Below are 27,300 nucleotides of genomic sequence, written 5' to 3' on the forward strand. Positions count from 1 at the left end.
TTCATAATAATGAAACATTTGTTGGCTTCTGGTCAGTGCTGCTTGCAGTCCAACAGCACACTGATAGTTGTGCTGAACAATCAAATGAGAGAGGCATCAGTCTGCTACATGTGCTACAGCAGCGATCTGCATATTTCATTGATTTCACCTCCTGTGTGAATGATTGAGAGACTGCGAGGCAAAATTTGCATATGCATGTGGGTTTTCATCCTTGTGTGCACAGGCTCAGGTGTCTGCACAACGGATGTGTGCTTTTATAAGCTTACTTAATATGTGTGCACATGTGTCTGCATATGTGGAAGCCACCTTGAAGTTCATTAGAATTCCCTTTGTGAATGGGAAAGATGCTCTGTATGCAATATCTACAACAGGGCATCAATGCAGAAACCCAACAGGATATTAAGGGGACTTTCTTTTCAAACGTGACATTGTTCTTGGACTTTGCTTGTTGGTGGGTGTTTCTGACGTTTCTTGTTGTCATATGAGCTGGGTTTGGATTTACCCATGACTCAAGTTGACTGACTCATTTTTACGCTATTTACTTGCGCTGGACTGCAGGATATTTCCAAAAAACGTCACTGCCCAATTTTTTTTTAATACTCAGCAGTTTTTTTCTTGTAAATGTTACTTGACAACGCTCTAATTTTTTCTTCTAGTTGGTGTGACATTTATTCACAGATCTTTCATTAGCGTTGACATTGGTTTATTGCTTCATTATTTCTTAAAATAACATCTTTTGGAATTAATTAAATGAACTTTATGATGTTAGATTTATTGATCTATTTATTTGTTGTCATTTGATAAGTTATTAAGCCTGATAAGATGTGTGTTATTATCTAGACGTTTACAGTTTTTATTAGTTAAATGAATGTCAAAGAAAGTTATGGCAGGTTTGATTTTCAGTTTGTTTTACTTTTGTGAGTTGATTAGGACAAGTCACTATGTCGGCGTCCAACTGGAAAAGTAGCATGCAAAAAATGGTTTATATAGAGATGATATGATTATGATGTGCAAAACACATGCATCCACTCATGCACACTTAAGTATCACGTACCATAAGCATTTGCATGTGATGAAATCATGTATACACATATGCACCCTCTGCTGCTGTCAACTGCTGGATTAGATGCAGTGGAGGCTCTGAGTACAACAGGAGGAGCATTCAGTGCACTGCTGTGACAGAAAACACAAACTGCCACACTCTTACCAATGCCAACCCCAGAATTATCCTCTCAGCAGAGGTCTCTCTCTGTCCTCGCTGTCGCTCCAAAGTAGAAATCAATGATGTGGGGGTCACTCAGACGATGCGGCGGGAGTCCCACCTGATGCAAGGTGCACAATGACTGAGGTGATTTTTTTTTCATCTGTAGAAGATACGCAGAGAATTCAGATGCAGTCCGATGACAATTTTCCCAGTCTGATGGGTTCAACTTCTTTTTTTTTCTTTTTTCTTACCAGTTTCTCTTCCAATATTTTAAGTGTCAAGTGTTTTTTTTGTTTGTTTTTTTGAAAGCTGCATGCTGAAATGCTCCAGTGCCACAAAGTGGATTAGATACTGAGAAGACGGAAGTGAAACTACAACCAATCACTGCTGTGAGTTGATCCAAAGGATTATTATTTGAAAAAGGCTCAGTGTATTCCACTTGTGGATATGTCTTGTTCTGGAGAACTGTCATTGAGTATGCAGCTCAGAAACAAACTCTCTGCCATGGGGTGTTAATGAAGTTGAAGAAAATAAACTAGTGCATGAACGGACAGCTGATTACAACATTAAAACTCTGCTGCTTCTAAACACAAACATTCTCTAACAGACACAGGGCTGTAGGCAAAGTAGGTCACTGTATCCTTTAGAGGCAGAACCCCCTTTTTTAAAATAATGTATACTGCATAATGACTTCATAATGATCCCTCACACTAAAGCTTAAAGTTAAGACACTGTGTAGGAGATATCTGGGGGATTGGACTTCCATCAAGGAACACCAGAGTGAAATTTTTGCATTGAAATTTGTTTTGTTGCACTTTTTAATTATTTCTTTCTCACACAAAGGAGTTAAATAGAATTCTATAAATAGAATGGAAAATACTGAATTGTCTAGTTTTATTTTGTACAAGGAAGAAAGTTATGATATCTTTCTTTTAAAATACAATTTAAAACGTTTACACAAGCCAAGACATTTTGAAAAACATAGGACACGACAAACAGAGCTACATTAAAAGAGGGCACAAGGTTCATCATAGTTAACAATAATCTGTGCAGTGAGAGAGAAAAAAGGGAAAATAAAGTATGAATGTATTCACAGCACAGGAAGAGAGAAAAAGGAGCGAGACAAGACAGCGAGAAACCGTCACACAGACTTCAAAACATAGAATCTAGACTTCTCAGCAGTCAATCACAGACAGGAAGTCCAGCTGAATTACAGATTGAGCGGCAAACCCAGACAGAAGGGAAACAGGGCTGACAAAAGTGGCGAAGAGAGAAAACAGAGAGGAAGCAACAGAGGCAGACTCTTGCTTTCTTCCAAAGTACAGCCACAAGCTGTTGGTCGTAGCCTGCCAACCCTAGCCCAACTTCCCAGCACTAGATAAGCTTAGTGTGTCTGAGTGTGTGTGTGTGTGTGTGTGTGTGTGTGTGTGTGTGTGTGTGTGTGTGTGTGTGTGTGTGTGTGTGTGTGTGTGTGTGTGTGTGTGTGTGTGTGTGTGTGTGTGTGTGCGTTATTCATAACCATAGCCAAATCAAGATCCAGTGATTATCATGATCATTGGCACAGAAGAGGGAGAAGAGAGGGGAAAGGGAACAGAGTAGAAGGGGAAAAGGGGCTATATTCAGAAAATTGGAAGCAATACAAATGTAATACAAAGGCCATTTCAGGTTACAGAAACTGAGCTTGTTTAGATTCACCGCAGACTTACCTGTATGCACCAGCGTGTGTTTACGCACACGTTCCCAGCGGCTCCCTGTGTGTAACCCTCTCCTCCCTCTCTTTCTCTACCGCCGCTTTCTACCTCTCTCCGTCTCTCCCTTCCTCTTTTTACTTTCAAGGAAGGGTAATCCCTCTTGTAGCTAATGTGCTGTGACATTTCATGGTACAATAGGATTTGGGAGACGCTATGTATTCTCATGGTGCCGGGGTCTGGCTGATAACCTTGCTGTCTGGCTGATTTTGGACTGCAGCGACTGTTGGGCAAGCGTTTATCTCACTCTGGAAATCTAAATCTCAAGGTGGAAATGGAGTTAACAACAACACAAACTCTGAGGTGACATAGCTTAAATTATAGGCGAAGCAAGGTGGCTGCAATCGGTCATAGAGCAAAATATGCTGCTAATTAGATCAAAATGTATGAATGTATTTGAATGCTGCGGCTGTGTTCCTGCGTGAAGACATGACAACCTTTGTGTAGACTCATGGTGCAAAATTGCAGATTTTGTGGTACTTATGTATAGCATGTAAGCTATACTTAGCTACATATTCGAGGGTAATGAGAACTTTTTTGGAAATTCATCACCTAAATGATCACCTTCATCTGAGGAGTAGAAGAGCAAGCATCTTTAAAAAAAAAATGATTTTACCTCTTTCACTTTTCATTTATGAACAAGGCAATACATGAACTAAACAGCTGACTTATTAATAAAGAAGGTAAATATAGCATGGGGAGAATATAGCAGTTTTCTATAAGGGTAGAGTGAACGCACATGAGATGGTGATTGAAACCGATAGCGGAGCTTCCCTCTGGATCAGCTGTGGGCCGCAGTGCTTATCTCACCATGTAGAGCTGATGTGTGAGGATGGGATGTGGGGGCGGTATATGTGGTCATCAACCTTCAGGCACAGCTCTAATGTTGCCAGAGGGCCTCCAGCCGCACAGAGCTAATTCTGGAGGAGGGTAAATGTTAACGCTAAGAAGGGCATTTATTGTGGATTCTTTTCTGAGGTCGTCTGGACAAATATGTAAATAAATAACTAAGACAGCCGAGGGAAGATGCTGTCCAATTACACTTCTACTGTCTTTGGCTTAATATCCCATGATTGAGCGCCCAATAAAAAGTCCTTCAGTCAACTGGACTGGAATTTTCAGCACCTTATTTGAGAGGCATTTTAAAAGGTTTACAAGCAGACAAACAGTGAGCTCAATTCGCTTCATTTAACTGAACCAGACTGGAGACCTATTTTCACAGTGAAGCACAAACTTGACATGTTTTTTTCTGTTTCTGAAAAATGCATTCCGCACAGAGTGATATGATATGAAACGCAGTTGCTACAGACACATTTCTTTGAACACTTTGTAAAAACTCCTTCAAGTGATCCGTTTTTCAAAGACTGAAAAGAACATTTGCATTTTTCCCCTCTGATACCTGAGCAGATTTGAAATAACACAAGAGCTTTGAATAACTCACACAGGCTCACAATGGACTCAAATTAACATGTCTCTCACGGTAGAAAAAAAAAACGGACAAATGTGTTTTCAATGCAACAACATGAAAACAAAGATTCCCCCTTTTTTATTGTTTCCCTATTGTTCAAGCTGTAGCGAAGCCAAGCGTCCTGAAAAACAAATTTCTTTCACAACCTTACATTTTCTGCCAAGTCAAGCCTTAAATCATCAATGAATGACTCTAATCCAAGTCATGCTGAAGCACCTGATGCAGCGCCATCTTCTCAGCTAAATGTAGATTACAACTGAAGTGTGCCGAGTGTTTATCTAGCTAACAACCGTTGCAAGGGGACCCACGTCTTGTCGTCTTGATTTGGCGTTAAGATTTATATCGAGAGCGTGACAGCGAGCGTGAGACAGACTAAAGCGGAGAAGTGTCACGCCCAGATTCATGAGATGGGGGTTGGCAGGCCTGCGTTTGCTGTTTTAGCTGACTGTGAGATACCTGGAGGGAGCTTGGCTCTGCCGCTGTCGCCGCTGCTGCACTACAGCCAATTTAGCTAGAGCACAGCTGCTGCGAGGCTCCCTGAGGTGTGTGTGTATGTGTGTGCTTCAGGATTAAGCCACAGCACCAATTAAAGCCTCAGACTGGTTTTTAAAGGATAAATTATTAACAGCAGAAGTGACCTCTCTGGTGGCCTTTTCCTCCCTCCTCTGCTATTCTCTTCTCTCCTCTGCAGCCTCCATCTTTGTCGCTCTTTCCTCCGTTTATATTCTCAGCGATCCTTTTTTGTTTTACTATTTACCACATCATCTGTGTGTCTGTGGTACAATCTATAAAACATAACAGAGGGTTGTTCGTAATGTTAAGTTATTTTTTCTGACCTGTTTTCAAATTTAATTGGGAAAAATGTCCAGTTTCACATTCCGGTTGACATTACCACTCAGAACAAGTGAAAGCAAAGAAACAATATAAGGGGAATGACAGATTCTTTTTTTTTTTTTGTTTACCTCATTGCCTCTTCATAACATGCGTCTGTTTAGCGTGATAGTTTTGTTTCAAGATGTGCTTTCCCCTCGATAAATACTTCAGTGTATTTCTGCCTGCAGGATACAGCTGATTGTTGCTCTGCACAGCTGCATTCCCTCTTTTTTTCTTTCTCCCTCTGCTCAATAACAAAAGCATGTTAGCCAGTAATGGATACTTTTAACCTTTTCTAGGTAATTTGATCAGGCCTTTGAATCAATCCAGGCACACACTGTCTGGGCAATGATTGACGAATACATTGTGTGCAGCCCTCACTGTTCAACCATTGCTTCTTTTTCAACAGGCACACCATGTCTGTTTCTGATTCGATGGCTGGTTCAATACTGGATTCTGAATTATAAATGTGAGCTGCTATGTAGCATCTCTCACAGGGACAAAAGATTTGAAACGGTTTAGAGACCTTAATATTTCCAACACCTGGGTAACTTCATGCTGCCATTGAGAATTCCAGTAAGTGGAATTTCCTGTGGAAAATGATGCTACATCCTTTAACTAAGTTATATTGGTCCAGTGGCTCGTCATAATCCGGATGCATTTTGTTTTGGCAGTTGACTCTATTAACACACTGTTGGAACAGAGTGCATGGAATATGAATTGTGAGTTCAATTGCAGACGTGGTGTGTGTACACCTTGGAGATGCCTTTCTCAATAAAAGGCTCATTTTTAAATGATTAGGTCTGGGTTTGGGGCTGGCTCTAGGACATGATTTGGGAGGTTGTGTCTGGAACCCTAACGTATTTGACGAGTAACGAGTTTATCTGCCATAGTGCTAAATGTAAACTTACAGTCAGTTTCACGGCTTCACTGCTTATCTGAAATTCTGCTTGATTCACTGCTCTCTCTCTCTCTTTCTATTTCCTTACACTAAGTTATGCTGGACAAAATATACAGGATGAAGGCATTGACTGCTTAAGTGTCAGAAAAACACTGTAATGTCACTTGTAAGTTTCTCAACTGCTTATGGAGCATCAAGGTCACCGATTTGCAGTCGCCATGTTGACTTTATGAAACCAGAAGTTACCATATTTGCGGACAGGGTAAAGCACGGTTGGAGTGAAAGGACTGTGGTGATGGCAAGACATCAAAGCGAAACAGTCAACACCCCTGGATTATTCCTTAGCTGTGAAATGAGCTAGTTTATCTTTGTGTTTACCAAAGAATGTGATTCTATTTGTGGTTGTTGCTGATTACAGCTGTTTTTTTTTACAGACCAGAGACGATCAGGGAGCTTGTGGACTGAAGTGATCTTGTCACTTAAAGTAACTGCTCCTCTGTCTAGATCAAAAGTGAATGACAGTCCTGCCTGCTAACCGGACAGATTAATGAAATAAACGCCAAACAAGCTAATAGGCCATGTATGAGTAGCACAGTCTGCTGTTTTCAGCCGATACAACTCACATTTTACAAACTGGAAAAGTATTATTCCAGACCTTTTGGACAGCCAGTTAGAGCAATGAACTACACACAAAGCCATATTGTTTGGATTTCAGAAAATCTCTGACTGAGTTGGCTGTGCTAATATCTACAGTAACAGGCATGGGATTTTGGATTCAAAAAGCCAGCCTCTAGTGGACACTAAAAGAACTACAGCTGTTTTTCCACTTTCAAATTGTCTTCAATGTGCTAGAGTGGCAAAGAAAAAACGTACATTTGGTCTGATTCGTTATAGTCCTCATGGGCACACACAGTCCAGTGTAATGTTTTTTTATTTTTCTATTTTTTTTTACACATTCATTTTGATTTTATGACAATACGTACAGAGGTAGGCGTGAAGGCGACCCGACCTGCGGGCAGGCACAGTGTAGTTTGCCAAGAGGCCTGTTGTTATTTTGTCTGAATGTTAGGCCACGACTAGATCGTCAGCATCTCAGCTGCCACCAAATGATCCTTCAGAGCCCCCTGCTGTAAAGTCATTCAGGCTTTGTTCATTAATATTTACAGGTTTTTTGACATTATAAATTACCACTTGAGGTAGAGGGAGATGAAACATGGCTTTCAGGTTTAGGTAAAAAAAACGTGCAGCCTATTCTAATCGTTCAAACAGGAGAGGAAGGGTAAGAAGTTGGACTCTGCAATATTAACCATGGATTTATGATGTGAATTGTCATCAAAATTCCTTTAATTATAGATGCTGGGTCTTTCATTCGAAGGAAAACTCATCATCTGATCACAGCATACCTTGACCTCACTAATACCTCATCTTGCCTTTGGCTGCAAACTGGATAAAGCGGGCCTTATTTAGGTCCAACTTCTTCCATATGTGTCTGATTCTTTACTTTGTTTCTCTAGTCTGGTTTCAATTGTTCAGAATCTATTTCAGCACGTTAGTATTGCATATTTCCAATTTATCATCCACGCACAGAATAAAAAACCCTAATCATCTGACTGCTTTCTACCTTTGTTGCGATGCCCTATTATGGATTTTCCCTCTAGATATCTACAGGTCATCATCTGATCTCAGTCAGCGGGCTTGAAATCCGCTCAGTATGTTCTTACACTCTGATCTCCTCCTCCCTCTTTCCCTCCACATCTCCCTCTTCATCTCGCGATCCCTGAATATTTTTTTTTCCGCTCAGATTTGACGAGGGAATTTAATTAGAGCAGACAGAAACATGAAGAAACGGACAACAGTAAGAGGAGGCAGGAAAGCAGAGTAATAAGAAAGGGTCAGTGACCCTGATAGCAGACAGGGTAAAGATGAGTGTGTTTAAATCAAACCCAGTTTGATGTGAAAGAAAAAAAGTGTTTTGAACGTCGGTACAGCACAAGATGAGGCTGTATAGATGTAGTGGAGTATTAGTGCTAAAATGTCACTTCATCTCCTCCTGACATTTCTAATAAACCCTGAAAGCAGCATCACATAAGTTGAATAATCTTTTAACAAATGCCTCCTGCACCATCACATGTTTTACAATTTGACAATCTGTATATACAGAGAGATGACCTTAAACAGGAGATCTTGTTTTCATATCATTTTCACTTGCATAGATTCTCTGGAGAAGAAAAACCTCTGAAATGTTTGTCAGTACAGGTTTATTATGATGAGTTTCATCACTCAACCTACAATTGCAGGTAAATGAAAGTATTTTTTAACATTTTCAGAGCTAAACTAAAAAGGTTTCAAGGCGTGAACGAGAGAACCTTTACCTCTCACAAATGATAAGGGCTCCACAGTTCATTCTTGACTGTAGTATGTAGTTATCTCTTTACTAGAGATGAATCTTCACAACGCGGGACTTCTTTATTATGCACTCTTTTTTTGTGTTCCAAAGTTAACTTATGACTTTATAAGAAAATTTGCCAAGTCAGCGAAGAAGTCACGCTTTTTCGGCAATAATGATTTGTTATTTGACAGCTCTACCAGGTGTACTAACTTACTCTGCAGAGCATGCCTACAAGATTAAGATTTTAATTACCAGTATGACATCTGTTAGAACACATACGGTAAGCATGTAGTTACTCTTAAAGCGCAGCAGTGCTGTACCACGGACAACCTCAGAGGCTGCGTGTTTGGTTGAATACTATGGTGATACTTTCAATGGCATTCTTTCCTATCCCCACAATTTGGACCCCTTAGTGTGCCAAATGTGGAAGCACTTTAGCGTGCATCATAGCTGTTTCCATTCCGGTTTTCCAGCTCTGAGCGCACGTTCTATGAGGACTTTTTAAACACCATTCAGACCAGTAATGACATATTGATTAAATGAACTAAATGAGATAGCGTCACAATATCTTTAAGCAAGTCTTTTGCTTCAGTTCGACATAAACCTACATACTGAAAGGATCTGTCGAGGCATTTGCTTTTGACCCATGGGCTAACTTCAACCCTGACAGTGACATGTTGATTGATTGGCACAGATACAGACATATCAGTGTTCAACTAGTTGTGTGGTTCTTTATTTTTTTACATTGGGTCAAGTTACATTAAGTAGGACAGAATGTCATAGTAATTAAAATGATGGTGAATAATAGCTTTATGGCGTTGTGGTAATGTTGATAACTACTCATTTAGTTTTTTTTTGGATGTTTGTTGGGACTCTGGACAGCCATCTTACTGTAAACTCCTAGAGTTCTTTATACTCAGAGGTTTAATCAAGTCACAAATAAAAGGAGTTGAAAGGAAATGGTTTGCTGCGTGATGCTGAAGACTTTTTTTTCTTTTCTTTTTATCTGTGCGTGCACAGATAGACTCTCACAAGCAAAGATGTCCCGTATCGTGCCTAAGCATAATTAAACTCCCTATTCCCCCGCTGGCCTGCACTCACACTGCTCCAGGACTAACCGGGCCTGACCATGGCTACCTCTTGTACATAAAGTCCTAATCCAACACATGTGTGGCTTTTATTATGAAGTGAACTAACTTAGTTTACAAGACATGAGGATTCGAGAGGAACAAAAAAGGGACACACAGTTGGGTCCGTGCTTTCACATCAGAGACCAATACAGAACAAGACAGCTATTTTGCTGACTTCGTTACTTATTTTGAGTAATCTTAGTCAGATACAGCCAGAACACTCTGGGATTTCTCTATTACGAAGGCTGTCAATGGTGTGTACCCATGCTTGTGCTTGTGCATGAACTGTACCTTCCTGAAGCACACCTCTTCCAATCATGACAGAGCCAAGAAAGTGAACCGTGCTTGAGGACGGTACGGAGCACTCCCACTAGTCAAACAAACTGGACTTAAGTGGTGAAGCGTGCTTGGGAACAGTACAGATTGCCTAGTATGAGTGTGCCCCAAGGTAACTTGTTGAAGCTATTGTGCTTTATTTATTAAATGTAATTTAAGTTTTCGGCATTTTGCCTTTACAGTAAGTAGACAGGATGTTGGATAGATTTGGACATCTGGAGTGAGAGTGGTGAATGAGAGGAGCTGCAGGTTGTACTGAAACCTGAGTTGCCCGTCTGAAGGACGTTAGCCTCCATACGTGGGATCTAACAGCTAGGCCATCATTGCCCCGCTATTCCTTATTTCAAGTTGTCTATCTTGGTTCTCAAAATATTTGAAGAGTTATATTATCAGACTGGAGGTAATATAGACTGACAGCGACCCAACTGTTTCTTTTCCTCTGCAACAGATTTTCGCCACACAGAATCTATTCCCCTGCACCTGATGTTATTGCTTTGCTGTCTGCTACAGTAATGTGATGCCTTTCCAATTTCTGTAGCCTTCTATGCAGACGTAATAAACTGTATGTCGTGACCTGCAATGTTTCTACACTTATACAGACAGTCTAATTGATTCACTAATGAGAGTGCCCCCCCTCACACACACACATACACACACACACACACACACACACACACACACACACACACACACACACACGCATACCTGCCAATTCCTATCTTTACAGTGTCTCTGAGAAAACAAACCCAACTTGAAGGTGTTCGTGCACCCACACAAATGCCATCTCCGATCTTTTTAGCTCCTCATTGTTGCTGTGCAGAAACATTATTCTGTCTGCTCGCTTATTCTATAGTCTCTATTCTTTGACCTGGTGCTATATAAGCATTCTGTCTTATTCTCATGCCATCTTATTCTGATGGTAATTTGACTGCCTGAAAGGACTGGCAGAGGATTGTTCCAGTCTCATTGAACAAAATACGGTAAAAAGTCATTCCTGGGATTTAAAAAAAAAAAAGCTTGGCGGTGGATTTCCAAGGCTCTGTTGTTGTCTCCACATTTGCCCGTCGGCCCCCTGTTCATATGCTAATGAGCCAGAGCTTGATTGTTTCCTCATATTTTAATCATCTGCACAGTATAGTAGGGGAGGGGTGGCGGGCAGATAGAAGGGAAGGGGGGAATGAGGAGGGGAAGATGAGATGGACCGGCAGTAGTAGCGAGAGCAAATACACAGTGGAGAGAGAGGGGGGGGGGGGGGGGGGGGGGGGGAGTTGAAGACTGAAGACAAGGAGAAACTGGATGAAAAGCAAAATGTTTGACTGGAATAGTGCAGAGGTGAGGGAAATGAATTACAGCAGGATATTATTTATGCAACGAAGGAGAAGAGTAGAAGCGCTGCTGGATGATAATCAGCAGGTAGGAATATCCAGTTCACCTTCTAAGGAGAAATCAGTCATTAGCAGTGACAACGAGCTGAAGGTGCTGCAATTAAAACCCCGCAATATTTAACATTTATTCAACTTTGAGGACTCCACCAAAGAACAATAAAACATCCCCTTCACATATGGAACTGTGTAAAAATATACCCTGATCCCCGTACCTGCTGCCTCTCACGCATACTGCAGGATGGGAACACTGACCAAAGGGCAATGAGAGGAGGAGCGAGAGAGACTTTCTTGAATAAACTAACGTTTAATTTGCATAAATATACATAATAAAAGAGCTTTGTGCAAAGCTCCCCTTCAATATGCATGTTTTTCCCTCTTTTCGTAACTTGCATGCTAGAGGTCATGCAATTAAGACGGGAGAATGTAACATTTTTATATTTTTACGTTTTGGAAAAAAACGGTTTTGAAGTATAATCCAGTGAAATGATTTGTTTGGACGTCAGTCAGGAAATATATTTCAGGCTTATCTGCTTCAATGTAGTTGTATTTTTTAGTTGCCATGATTGACAACAAAACACAAAGACCGTAGTTTTAAAGAGAACTCATATCTGGGCATGTGCATAGGACTATGCACATAATGTTCAACATGACAAATGAGCATGGAGAGACTTAATCATCTTCATAGTGTTCGGGAAAAAGAAGCGAAAACCATACTTGGTCATGATGCCAGCAAGGTCATTGTAACAGGTTACGTTTAATTCATGTTCATGTTCAGCGTTCGGCAGAGGGATTTAGGCTATGCATGGACTTTGGCTTCTACTCATGCTCTATTTTTACACACTCTCTTGGCCAGGTATACCTTGTACATACCTGAAATTTATAGGCTTTTTTATTCACCTTCAATGAGTAGAAGCTTATTTTTTTCCACTTACAGCTCTCTATAGCAGAGCAGGAATATGTTCTTTCTTTCAAAGGGTACGCCTAGATGTCAATATTGGACAAAATGTTAGATATTGATGGATAATATTACATAAATGTAAAAAAAAGACAGGCACTGGCATGGGCACAGCTACTGTCGACACAGCCAGGAAAATATTTCAGCCTTGGACCTACTTGTTTAGAGGTTATGGTGCAAATAAATGAACCACTTCTAACTACACTTCTAACCACAGTGATTAGATTTTTTTTATTCTTTAATGCCTTTCCCTTCATGGGCAAATGTACAAGACAAGGTTGATGTAATGCATCTGTATTTTCATATAGTAGTCAAGCACATCCAGAGCTTTGACACAGTCTGACATGAACCCCCTTTGACTGCACTCCAACCCACTATTAAGATGCACAGTATGAACTCTCCTGACATCTTTATGGAATTCAGGCGGTAGAATTACCAAATCCACACGGTTGTTGCAAAAGTTTGTGTCAGTTGATTTTCTATATTTACCCCAAACACTCACACACGGCCTTGACCCCAAGATCAATAGCTGCGTAGCCAGATGCAGATTCAAATCAATCTCGAGTTAAACAGCTTGCCTGTAAACTAACACATCGACTGCAACTCCCCTCTTTCTCTCTGACCTCCTGAAAAACACAGCCACAGGAAATATTTGGGAGTTCAGTTGACTTACCCAACATACTCTCCATCACCTCCTTATCTCCCAGATGGTCAGCCAGCACCAAACCTGAGCTCCATGTCCTCCCGGGGATGTTTGTGCAACTTGTTTATGACAGCTCAAGTGCTGTTGATGCAGTTGTATCTGAAGCGAACAAGAGAGATAGTGCGGTACCGATGGCTGGGAACACCGTGTTCTTCAGGGAAGCGAACTGGGCGACCTGATGTTCTGAGAAGCAGGGGGGGAAACGGAAGAGCTGTTTATGGGAAGGAGAGTGAGAGAGGGATGAGATGTGGAGAGGGATTAAGGGGAAAGGTGAAATAAACAAGAAGTCTGGAGAAGAAGTGTTAAGGACAAGTCTAAGAAGGAAAGGTGAACTGTTTTTTATTTAACATGCCAGTTCTAAAGTGCAGGGTCAGGAACAAGACTTCATTTTAGGAAGAGAAAAAATAGAAAAAAAATTAAGTATTTAAAATAAGGAAATAAAAACAACAACAATCTAACCGCAAATGCAGTTGTATATGTTTAAATTGTAGTTACATATACTGCAGTTTAAAATCTAAATTGCTGTTATCTTGACTTTTACAAGCTGTCCTGTGGTTTCAGGTCGCTCTACTTCCTTGATGAAGAATTAAATACGTCACGCTGATTTTATTCCAAAAGGTCAATGTTCTGAATGTCTTAATTGTACGCTGATCTTTTTCCACGCGGATTGACCTTGCAACTTTTCTAAGTCTGGGCTGATGAAACTTGCAGACACCCTGGTGAAACACGATGTCAAATTATTTCAGCCCTAAATTAAAAAAAAAACTGAGAGTCTGCAGGTCCTCACGAACTTTAACTGCCTTGAGTTGCAGAAATGGTGGCTGAGTTGGCACCGGGGTGTAATTTCATCTAGCATTACTCTTGTAAAATGTAGTCATTGCTGTGCTTAGTTTCTGTCCAGTGAAAATAATAACAAAGAGGGATATTTGACGTGTATTTTTACTGCTCATTTTACCAGGTACGTTATTAAAAATGGCATGAGAAAAGGTCCTGGAAAGGTTTTATATTTAACTTAATGGAACTAGCAGACGCTGTTTCGACTACGTTAACTATGAGATTTGATTACGGGTGCACTCCATGTAAGGAAAAAGGAGTTTTCTGGATTTCTGACATTCTAATTGAATTTGAAAGGATTTTATTAAATAACGTTAAGGTGTCACTTAACCAGACATAGCATTTACTCTCTAGACAAATCATAGGATTTACCTTCAGCCTACACATTCCTCAGCTTGAAACTAAAGTCTGTGGTTAAATTGAGTGTCACTTAGACAGATCTGTCTTCAAGGTGCTGATTTATGTGTACACATCAGTAACAGAACTTCCTTCTCTGCCAAACGTACAAATGCCATTTTCATTCCTTAGTTAGAGTTTTCTTTTGCTTTGTGTTGATTTGAAAACATTTGGGCCACATCTTCCAGTCAAGAAAAGAGTCTATTTTTGTCAATTCCTGAAAAAGATACTTTGTTGTTTTTTCAAGGTTTCTGACAGCAGCACGAGCCGAGGCTTAATTTAGCTTCTTGTGTAATCTCTGAGCAGGGCCGCTATTTTGGCTATGTTTCCATTGCAATGTGTTCATAAGCTCTTCCTTGAACCCTTCCTCTGTTGTGTTTAGGGGCACACAGAGTAAGACAGAGAATCTCAGTGCTGGACCCAAAAATAGATTGCGTTCTTTCCGTGTTTCTGTGTTTCAGGAAGCATCAGAAGAGGCCGGAACAGCCTGCTCGGTCATGTCCCTTCCTCCCCCCGTCCCCCCCCCCCCCCCTGTCCCCCAACACTTGGCTTTGACACTCACTTCTCTTCATCGGCCATTCTTCTTTCCCTGTCTGTCTATTCTTTTATCTACCGCCTGCTCTGTCACTGTCTCTCTCCCATATCTTTATCCCTTTCTTCCTACCTTTCACCGAAAGTTCACCCCTCACTGGGACTGTGCAACTTCTCTTCCACAACTCTCCCTCCTTTCTACCTTCACTTAGTGAGTTTTTCCATCACTGTATCTGTATTGGACTCTGAATACAGCTCTGTAAAGTCTCACACCCACACAACAGTGAAACATTGTGTTGAATCATATTCAATTTTCTCTCAGGGGCATTTTGCCAGATACAAACCACGGTTAAAAGTAAAGAACAGCTATAGCGCTAACAATATTTCTTTCTTACATTTGGTGTGTGCCTTTTTGTCTGTCTTTTATCTCCGTGTTACTCAGATGAAGATCAATGTGCACAGATACAACAACAACACACTGCACACAGAGCCTCAGTATGCAGTACCCGAAATGACTTTTGCTGAATATAGCAGAGGAAACCTGACCTTAGCAAGGTCACCCCGCTTTGCCGGAACTCAAGAAAGAACTGAGCTGTGTTAAGGGGGGGGGGGGGGGGGGGGGGGATTTCCAGGATCCACTCATTGTTTGGAGGGTAAAAAATTCTATAGGGACAAAAGGGCTTTCTATAGACTGTACATTCAAGTGTACAGGCATGTTAGTATAGTTTTATACATCAGACTGTAGATTATGTGTAGAGTTTTCTTAGCCAGCTATACAACAAGTATTTCAAGCAATTAGTCTACAAGTCACTGCAGTCACTTTATGATATTTGTTAGATTATTTTGTAAACCACATACAGTTTGGGCCACAAAGGTCTTGTAGCACTCTTAACACTTTGCATCATATCATTTCATCAAAAATATCATTTTTGCATGCTAACGGCAGGGCCACCAGTGTAGCTCAGTTTGTCGATCTGGTGCCCGTTGCACTGAGGTTATAGCACTCGTATAGCGCCAGTTGACTCCTGATCCTGACATTGTTTCTTGCATGTCATCCTGGCTCTCTCTCTCCCCTCATTTCTTGCCCCCCCCCCCCCCCCCCCCAAAAAAAAAAAAAAAAAACCTCAGTGCAGCAAACATTACGTACAGTCTTTAGCACTCTACTTGATCCTGATCTTGTCTGAACACTTTCTGCTGACTGCTGCAACTTAACAACACTTAAAGAGTTTGTCCTTCACTGAGCCTGTTGTACATTTTTGAATTTATATTTACACAATGGAGAAACTCTTATACAAACAGACCTTTTATATAAAAGAACACTCGACTGGGTCATTCGTGTCACACAATATGCCACATTTCTTAAAGGGAAACACTTCACAGATTTGTTTTTTTTTTTAGACTTGCAAAGTACTACTGTGTTAAATAGGACTCCCTCTTTTACTCAATGTGCTGGTTCACTAGAGCAGCCCTAATGTGTACTAAACCACTCCTCGATGGCTGGAAAGTGAAGCCAGCATTTACAGGACGAGAGATGGATGCTATATGGTGGAGTGAATGTCCAAACTATCAGCATTTAGACAGTTTCAGCAAAATAACACTCAGGCTTGTTTGAATTTGGTAGATTTATGATTGTGAATTCCTTCATTTGACCAAGGCAACTCAAAAACATTCATTATGTCTTCAATTAATAATGCGTGTTTGTTTCTTTTTTCAGACAAAGTATACTTAGTCTGAAAAAAGAAACAAAAACGCATCAATATCAAGGCAATTTGACAGTGTTACGGAAACTATTTGGGCTTATTAACAATTAACTATGTGGCGCCATCATCTGAAATTCCTCTGTTGGAGGAAAAGAAAAATCAGCACAAAGTTTGTTTTGTTTTTTTAGTTTTTTTTTCAGAGTTGACCCAGATATAATTAACTTATTAACTGACATCGAGCTGTAAGACAAGATCGGCAAACGGCACACAAAGAAAACAGCGCCGCTCAGAGAACTAAAGTGACTGAGCGGGGATGTTCCTCATAAGCTAACCTGTTTGCGGTTAAGTCATAAGTGACAGTAGAAAGAAGTTATTTTAAGAAACTAAGCTGTTAAATAGCTATTTAAGCTATTTAGTAGTATTTGTTGGAGTCAAGCATGATATCAACATGACAAATGTAAGAGACATTAAATATTTTATACAAGGCGTATAATCATCTAGAACATCTTCAGTATAACTTTGCATCGGTGTTACACGTCTTTGGGATTATCTAACCCCAACCCATGAAAATATTTAGCTTTAAGGTCAATAACATTTTCCATGTATGCTCTTAACAGAAAACAACAAAGCAAGTCAAATAGGTCTGCTGCTTATCATTGCATCCTTGTTTGTTGCAATATAAAGTATTCCTAGCTTTGCTTTAAACATGTTATACAGCGTCTAGAATATAAGAAACTTGAATTGTATTCTTCGGTTTGGAGCTGTTTTGGCGATTCTCTGCCTTCTCAGAGATATGCTCATCAGGTAGTCAGCAGCATTCGCATATATGACACCTTGCAGAACTGTTTCAGGGTTTTCTGCTGTTCACAGGCTCAGGCGGGCATGAAATCTACAAACAACACGTTAACTGTGTTTACTTTGTGTGACAGTTTGTGTCACTGCCTCTGAGCCTTTCTCCCACTGCGAGAGCTGCTCCACTGTACTAAGTGTGTCAACAATACCAGCAGAGAGGCAGCCTTCAGTCCACACACTCCAAGTGCACGGTAATCCTTAAAAGAGACAGACTGGGAGAAAGAGAGGAGAGAGGGAGGGAGGGAGGGAGAATAATAGAGCAAGAATGTGGGAAGTGTAGAGATAGAGGTGAAAAGAGCGAGAGATTGAGCGATGGAGGAGTCGAATTTGACAGTGAGCGGGAGGGGGAAGTGAGGAGAAAGTGCGTTTTCCAAAGAGAGACAGAGATTTTAATGTTTCAAAGGGTTTCCCTATCACAGTCTCTGACACGTTACATACACAGCTCACTATCAGCCCGACCCTGACAGCTGCACAAATTGGCTGAAAGAGGTTTCCTGGGCCAGGCCTTTGATCAGGTGTGTGCATGCGCGTGCGTGTGTGTGTGCATGCGCGTGTGTGTGTGTGTGTTGTGTCTGCCAGAGAGGGGTTTTGTGTATGTGCATACCGGGGCATCTGTGTGTGTTTGTGTGAGTGTCAGAGAGTGAAGAAAGTCTGTTTTCTGCTTCGAATCATGATGGCATGAGATCAACGCACATGGATAATGTTAACAGTGGGTGCGTGAATAAATCCTGCTGGTCTGTATATTTTTTAATCTACGTGTATTCAGTGGATGTGCTTGATGCTTAGCACGCCATGTACAAGTCAACACAGTTGGTCTTCTAGAGGAGTCTAGATTTTTATGATCGACTCATTTTTTCTCTGTTGTAATTAGAGCTGTTATCACAATGAAAAAAATATTTATCAATTGATATGATTAATTATCAAAAAAAATGTCAAAACATTATTTCTTTCAAATTTAAAGGCAGATTTTAGGTCCTCGAAAGAAACCAGAGGGTGAATTGAGGCTTAACATTATTTATCATTAGAAAATGACAGAGGAATATTTTACAAATATAAGCCCAGTGAACAAGGCTTGAAAATGTGGATTTGACACTTTGCTGCTCAGCAGTAACACTCACTGGCCCGCTGCTTGATGAGGGTCCGCTAACACTCGTTTGGGATGTTTAGTCATCTCTTTCCTTCTGGGTGTTCTAACAGGTCATTGTTTCAAACGTTGGAAAAGGTTTGTGGTGTTGCCCGTTGTAGTCTCACGTCTTCTGGTGTAAATATAGATTAAAATCTAGCAAAAATGTGTTATATTTATTTTGAGAAACATCATTGTGATAATTCATTATATTGCGATAAATGTTATCATGTTATTGCCCAGGTCTCATTTCACACAAAACCTAGTTGTAACTACACTATACTATGAATTTAGAATACAATTCGACAGTATAAAACTGATGGATTTTGTTTCACTTATTTCTACAATTTTCAGAAAGTGCTCTTCTTTTACAAAGTGTGGGTTAATCACTTACAGAGCTGCTGGCAGGTTGTTTTTTATTTTGGAGCAAGGCAGCATATAAGCATTGGAGTAACCTAACAGGAATCAAAACAAAACTCTTGAAAGTTATCATGTTGTTAACTATCTGGTCCTTCACGGAGCAGATTTTGTCTAGGTTTACAGCTACAGACTCAGCAGATAGTCACACAGGGATTTTGCTGCAATACCTTTATTTAACACCATGATGATACATTTTCCTTTCATCTTTGAATTGCACGCGTCCTGAACTGTAAGGCCTGATCCATATGTTGTTATGTTGAGCTATCTGATGTGCCATGGTGACCTCAAGTTAAAAGGAAAGTGCATATTCATATATTTAAACAATTCTGGTTAAAGGTTAAGAAGAAAAATTGAAGATGCCAAGATATCAATCGCCCTCAATTATCATATTATGTCTAAAATTAGTCCAATTCAAAGTCATCAACAAATTTAGAATGACTAGAAATGCTAATGCAAACGTTTTGCAGGTTTAATTTATTTATTGCCCTTATCATTAATTCTTGATCAAAATGGTTGCTTATTTCTTTCTTTTCTCAATTTATGTGCACATCAATTACATCATGCAATTGATATCAAAAAATTCAAATATAAAAGGGAGATATTTCTTGGGAAAATACCTCAATGTGACTGTATGGGTTTTAGCAGACACCGCCAATGTAGGACAATATTTGTCATAGCCGTTAATATGAAGTATTACCAAGTGCAGCCTTTTTTTTATCTCTGTACTTTGTCATGTTTTTATTGAAGTGTGTGGGCTCATTCTGAGCTGTTAGTGTTCAGCACTCGCCTGTAAATGACACTACTCCACAGGCACTGCTCCTTTTACTGCGACATGTCTGCTGTGTATGCGATGAATCCTGTTAGCACATGTCTCACTCAGCTGTCAGTGTGTGTGTGTGTGTGTGTGTGTGTGTGTGTGTGTGTGTGTGTGTGTGTGTGTGTGTGTGTGTGTGTGTGTGTGTGTGTGTGTGTGTGTGTGTGTGTGTGTGTGTGTGTGTGTGTGTGTCAGGAATTGTCTGCCAGTGGAGGGAAGTACAGGTAATGGATTAATATCAGAGCTGGCTGTGGCTCCGCATTGCTGTGTGGTGACAACCTGTCATTATCACAAACACTGGCTCCAATGCACAAGCCCACACACGCTTTCTAGTATTTGTGCACACACATGCACAAACATCAGCTGAATACAGTATACATCCAAACACATACGCTACCTTTCCCACCTGTCTGTCACCTCTCTCTCTCTCTCTCTCTCTCTCTCTCTCTCTCTCTCTCTCTCTCTCTCTCTCTCTCGCCCTCTCTCTGGTCATTGTGGAACACATAAAGACAGACCAGTGATCATCTCAAACTGCAGTAGGGTCTTGAACTTGTTCCAATCAGTTTCCTGCAGCGGGACCGATGCTGAGACCAGATTTCTTTGTTGCTGTTTTGCTCCAGACATCAAGATAGCAGACAGTGTTTTGAACACTGCCATCTGGCTTGTTTACTTCCTCCAAACTTAACCTGATAGTTTGTCAGTAAGGCAGCATGCAGGCAGGGTTTAGTTTGCTCTCTGAAACCCATCGGCTCCAAACACTTATTAATCTTCTCACTGCCTTTCCTCGCTGCCAGAAATGGTCATCTTATTAAGTCATTAAGTCAGCATTGAGCTGTGTAATTGCACATCACAGGCTGAAAGGAAACGTTTGGGTAAGTTAGGGGAAATAACTGGCCATGGCATGGATTAAACGTTAAATGGCCGGCTTTTTTGCACCAGCAGCGAGGCTCTTCACAGACATCTTATAGTGCAGCTTTATGACCCTCACAGTGTAGTGTGGGTTAAGATATACAGTAGATGGCCTCAGCAAGAGCATTGGTGTTAAGAAAATGTAACTGGGCAGAAACAGAATGACTCTTGATGTTTGTGAGAAAGCTTCATTGGATTCCAAACCTCTCATTCTCCTGAGAGATCTCTAAAAGAACAATATACTGCAGGTTACTTCAGTCACGATAATGAAAATGGCACCTCACCAAGTTGTCTTGAAAACTGATTACAGCTGGTGAAGTCACAACTAGGCTGAGTATGACCTTTAAATAATTTGTCTATAAAAAGATGCTGTAAATATGAACTTGGTGTTACTTTTTTATTACCATCAGGGGTTAAATCAGTCCGAGGCTGCAACCCAAACTCATGTGCACCATTGTCATTAAGAGTGAGAAAACGGTTGGAAACAATTTTTTTGCATTCATTAGTGATAGCCTATGAGGGGGGAGGACTATTTTCCCTCAGGTGGCTTGCACTTTGTTTCGTGAAATATCGTCTAATGTCCTTCACCTTCCTTTTTCTTGCCCGACATCCATCGGACATGTGTCGCACGCCAACAGTGCACAGTCAACACTGGCAAAGCCTGCAAGCGAAACAACTTCGACAGCCTAAATGGAGCTAAGCCAATCAAAAACAGCGCCGTCTCAAAGACGTATTTGGGAGGTGCTGCCAAAGTGGGAAAGGATTTAACGGTTTGTGTGCCGCATGAGGTGCCTTTTTTTTTACCTTTAACCTTAAGATTGGAGTGGACACATCCTTACAGTCTATACACAAGTCTACGTCTATGCCCCTCCCTATCCAGCTCGTCATCTCCATTTGGAAAGATCAAATCTGTCCACATGCAGAGTAGAAATTATGACAACTCATCTCCACAATCAGATGCGAAATAAGAGCAAACTGTTTCCCAAAATCCCCAAATTCTCCAAAAGGACATGAATGATTAGATTTGTTCAGCTCGGCACTGCATACCCTCTGCCATCAGTGTAAAATGTGTTTGTGGATGGGTGTACATGTAAAGCTGATGCAGCCCAGCTAGTTATTGCTGTTGATAGAAGCACCTGCAATAACAGCTGAAAGCCTGATTGATCATAATGTGCACTAATTACACATATCCTGCTTCCTTGATTTAATGTGCATCCCGTAAATGAAGATGTTATTGTGAGGACTTGATGCGGAAGAGTTTATTTGAGATGATGATGGGAGTTTGCTCCAAAGAATGTTTATTGACGAGTATGTAGGAACTTTTTTTTTTGTATCATGTGATCGGGAAAGGTCAAAAGATGTATTGTTCGTGTTGTGACCTCAAGTGACCTTTGACTTTCCTTTTCTCTTCTGTCTCTGCAGCAGTCCTATGCTCCTCCCCCTCCGCCTATGGCTCCGCCCAGCCCTGGCACCACTGGAGGAGGAGGTGGTGGTGGTGGTGGAGGAGGAGGAGGTCATGGAGGAGGGTTCATGGAGCAGCTTAGTAAGACCAACTTGTACATCAGAGGCCTGCCACCTGCCACAACAGACCAGGACCTCATCAAACTCTGCCAGCCGTAAGTTCTACCCGTTTTTTTTCTTTTTACATCTCAGTCTGACTCTGCTCTATTTCTATAGATGCATCGTTCAGTGTACAGCTAAGCTCTGTTCTGCTGCAGCTCTGTGCATCTCTCAGCTTGTTGTAATTAGTTTTCTGTGAGTCCAACAGCAGTGTATAATGAGCATCAACAGTTTGCTCTTGACCTCTTTGTTCCTCCCTTGTGCTTCCTCAGAGGAAAAAACACAACCCAGCTGGGCCCAACCCATCCGCTCCCTTCTGGACCGGGTCATCTACACACACATGCTGCATAGGAACAGACACACACACACACACACACACACACACACACATGTTTTTGTAAATCAGAAAACGCAGTCCATTAATCTTTAACAAACATGACGACGCTTTGAGCTCTGTCTTGTTAGAAATCATGGCAATAATTTACAGCATTGCCTGTCATTTCACAAATTCTATGATTGCAGTACATTAAATGATGCTGAACAGAAATGTGATTGCATTGTGTTTATTGTTGTTAAGGACAACATGTAGAGTTTTAAATGAGATGACGTGACAATCCCCCGAAACATTTATGTAACACTTCAATGAATAATTGGTTTGGAAGCTGATGAAGGCACAAGTTTGCTTCTGTTGTTTGTTTTAACCAACAGTGAAACACATTTGACTTAGAACAGTTTGTTTTCTTCTGGTAAGACATCATAAACACTGCGACAGAAAGTTCATGCTTTACTTTGGAAACAGAATTAGTCAAAAACAGTTTCACCACACTTTCCTCTCAGTAGCTGTAACAGAGTGTTTAAAGGTTTGTCTCAGTCTTGGTTGGTAGATGTAGCTTTAAATTATAATCATCATTAGTTGCGCTGCCATCTGTAGTATAGGATACAAAGAGGAAGTGAACATTTTCAGTAGTATGTTTTCAAAAATGCAATTTCAAATCATAACGCACTTTGAACAGATTTCACTGGATTCATTTTATTTACTTGACACATTTGATGTCCTTCTGCGTGTCAGCTGCAGTTCAAGCCTGCTGTATTTAAGTCAGCCCTGGAGGCGCTCTGGAAAAGCAGGGGAGGCAGTAACGCAGCAGAGACTTGGGTTGGGAACCGGAGTCCGAAAAAAGTGCCAGACCTCCAGTACTTCCTAAACACCAATGAGGTGCCCAAGAGCAAGGCACTGAACCCCAAAACTTGCAAGATTAATAAAGTATTAATTATTATTCTGTCAACAGTTCCCATGAAATGACTTGATGAGGAATTGCAAGAAGAAATACTTGACCTAGACATTGTTATATCGCTTTTAACCTAGACACTTTAAACCATTTCTATACAAAAGGATGTGGGCATGCTGGTGCTAGTGCTCATTCTTTTATGATCGCAATGAAAGTTTATTATAGCAAATTTGGGTATAAGTGTTATCAAAATATGAATTATAATACACTCATTAAAATAATTTCAAATAAAGCAGCTCTAAGACAAGAAAGTCTTCTGCTTTGATTCAAGCCTGCAGTTCTCTAGTAGTCTTTTCCTGAGCATAAAAAGTGAATGCTCCCTCTCCATGTTTGGTTCTGACCTGTGACTGAAAGCAGACACAAACAAAGAAACAAGAACCTTGTCTAGAGGGTTTCCTCTTGACTATGTACTGACCGGAATGATGTGCTTACCAGGATTATTGTTAAACTCTTACATCTTCAGGCTCAAAGTTCACAGTTACTCAAAGATCATGCACATTTCAGTCCCAGTCATCTCAGCCAAGACAGAGACAGACAGCAAAGAAATAATGCAAAGGATATGCAGCTCGCACAGAGAGGATCTTTTTTTCCTCCAGTTATTACCTGATCTTATCAAATGTAATAAGGGAAAGATTGGTGAGCTAAATATTCTGCAAGATAGTACTTTAAATGATGTCATTGATTTTGGATTAAAAAGCTGAAGAGAATAAAATGTGAAGACTGTAACTCTTTGAGCAAATATACACTCACACGCGCTCATCCACCATACCGTGCCCTCCTGCGTGTCAGCTGCAGTTCAAGCCTGTTGTATTTCAGTTCAGCCCTGGAGGCGTTCTGGAAAAGCAGGGTGAAAAATGGGGGCCAATAAAAGTTTCATTAGATGCCCCGTCAGTGTGCCAAGTGCACAGTAACATTTAGGAAAGGTCAGCAGGGGAGGGGGCCTGTGTGTGTGTGTGTGTGTGTGTGTGTGTGTGTGTGTGTGTGTGTGTGTGTGTGTGTGTGTGTGTGTGTGTGTGTGTGTGTGTGTGTGTGTGTGTGTGTGTGTGTGTGTGTGTGTGTGTGTGTGTGTGTGTGTGTGTGTGTGTGTGTGTGTGTGTTGTTGGGCAGCGGTCTTAGCCTTGAGTTTGCAACTCTCTGTGGCTTTCAGGAAATAGATTGAGTGGCAGTTTCCTGTCACTCACTGACACGACACACACGCACAATCGAACACAACGACATTTCATTCATGCACACAGTTACAATGAATAGCGGAAGGATGGGCCATTGACAACACACACACACACACACACACACACACACACACACACTATTTCTGATCAATGTTATCCTCTTCCTCATTTTTACACTTGGTTGTCTTCTGATGTGATTGAAATTATTGTTCCAACCTCTTCTTTTAAATGCTCCGAAGTGTTTTTTACCAGTTTTTATGGCTTTTTTTTCCCTGCACAGTCGCCCACCAGCTCAAACCTCTCCTTTCACATTCTGTCATGCTCCTCATTTCCTCCCTCCATTCTTCCTTCTCCCTTCACTTCCCCCCCCCATCTTCCCCCCCTCCCTCTGTCTCCGTGCCAGTTCTCGGAGTGTCAGTGAAAAGTGCTGTTGTCAGCTGACATTTCCAATCACTCCCCCGGTCGCCCAAACTATGGACACACTTTTAACGTCTGGGGACAGAGCCGAACGTGAGCGGAATGTAAAGACCGACACAAGGGCAATTTATCTCAGCTCACTCGCGTTCTCTCACACTTGTTGTCATCTTGTCTCTCTCTTACACCAACTGTCTGTCTGTCTGTCTGTCTGTCTGTCTGTCTGTCTGTCTGTCTGTCTGTCTGTCTGTCTGTCTGTCTGTCTGTCTGTCTGTCTGTCTGTCTGTCTGTCTGATTTTTAACCACTCAAAGGACAAATCACAAAAGAGGGAAAAAAAAAACATTACAAAATCTCACAGTCTATCAGTGGTCGTATCATTTCACCAAAGTCTTGCTGTGAAAACTGCCGAGTGGCTCATTGCAATTTGAAAAGCCTCTCACAGCTATGATGTTTTTTTGGCCCAGAAATGCTATTCCATGGAAGAACTAACATGTTGAAGTAACAATATTTATTATTTGACAACATTAATTGTCATTAAAGCGTACTACCAAGAAGAACTGCTGTTCTTTATATGCTGTATGTTTATCTGTGTGCAGCACAAGAAATACCTTCAGACACACAATATACAAGCAGGCACCATTATCCTTATATGAACTTGTATTGACTTTATCGAGTTCCAGCATGGATCTTAGGGTCAGCAGTTTTTTTTTTTTTTTTTTTTTGCCAACAGTGCTGCTGTCACTGGTAATTTCACTGTAATTATTTTGACAAAAAAATCGTCTACTTTGGATCATAAGTGGAAATGACACTCTCTGAAGAGTTATGGCCAGGGATGCACCGGGGGATTACACTCATCTAAACTCAATTTACCCACCATTGTATCTGAAATAGAGATATACTCGGCTATTTGGTCTGACATAAATCTTTGTGGCAAAAGTTCATGCTCAAGTCCACACTGTGATGCTATCAGATGAAAAGGATGAGATCGGAAAAGGACTAGAAATAGCTGCAGATGTGTGGTCATAGAGCAGTTTATTCTTAATGCACTACCTAACCAACTTGAGTGAGTGTTTGAAACTTCGTGGAAAACCCTCTCAGTGGATAAACTGCTTCAATAACACTGAGCCATCATCTTCCGAATTCACATCACATCTCCCCTTTCATCATTTCGAAACACTTCAACTGTTCATTTCTTTATAGAGCCTGAACAACATATGGAGAGTGAATTCAAGGGCTTCTGAAGCACAGCACTGCCTCAGTCCCCCTCTGTGTTTGTCTGAGACTAACTGTCAGAGGGAGAAGAAAATGAGGGACATGCAAGAGACCAGACAGCTGCATTGGATCCCCAATTAGGAGATGCCACACACAGGGAGAAACCTGTGTGTACGTGCATGGATGCATGCCCACACACTCAGACATAAAGCACAAGGTAACAAATGTGCACATACAGTATACACAATATATATATTCACACAGATGTCCTGGAGAGATGAGTGTTTGTCACATCAAATGATGAGAATCCATAAGGAGAAGGTGTTCTTCAGAAAGATGATAACACCATTTTGATGATAGACATAGACCCTCTCGGACTGTCTTTTAGACTTCACACACAGCCATGAAGTGCACCGAATTTTAAAGTATTGACATTTCTTCTTGACAGTTGGAAAATACTGTCAGTTTTATGTCTTTGTGAAAAGAATTTATTTTTTGGTAAAAAAAAAAGCCACAATCGTTCAGTTTTGGAAACGATTCGAAGGAGTATCTGTGTGTTGAAGGAAATGCATAGCTCGTCCTAAAAGGATTGTCATAGTGAAAACTAGTCTGTCAGGCAATCTCCCTGAATCAACACAACCCCGGTGATGCTGTGGAAAGATCAGTTGACTTGGGCTTTGTGCTGTTTTTTTTTTTTTTTGGTGCTCAGTAGCAATTCTATGAAGCCAAGGAAAATAGAAAATATAAGGTTAGCCAGACACTCCTGGCTCCTGGCTGGACCAATTGTAGATACAAATGCAGATAATATAAGATAACATCAGAAAAATCAGATGAATCAAATGTGACAACGTGTTGGTTTTTAAAGGATTTTATTCCAAAGAATAAAAACAAACAACATAGACAGGAGTTAAATCAACTAATTATAAGTCTTTCTCTGGTGAAGGTGGGATTTGAAAAATATGTTTATTATGACCAAAGGCTAGGTAT

General features: G+C 40.8%; 1 protein-coding gene across 1 annotated transcript in view; it reads left to right on the top strand.

Annotated features, from left to right (window-relative positions):
- The window catches only part of LOC306824106 (RNA-binding motif, single-stranded-interacting protein 3-like), a 120,487-nt gene that overhangs the window by 15,827 nt on the left and 77,360 nt on the right, over positions 1 to 27,300 (top strand). Inside the window, exon 2 of the mRNA XM_079344087.1 lies at positions 22,094 to 22,287. Coding sequence (XP_079200213.1) covers positions 22,094 to 22,287 — 194 coding nt within the window. The remainder of the gene's footprint in view (positions 1 to 22,093; positions 22,288 to 27,300) is intronic.

Source organism: Symphodus melops (genome assembly GCF_947650265.1).
Source record: "Symphodus melops genome assembly, chromosome: 5".
Lineage (NCBI taxonomy): Eukaryota > Metazoa > Chordata > Actinopteri > Labriformes > Labridae > Symphodus > Symphodus melops.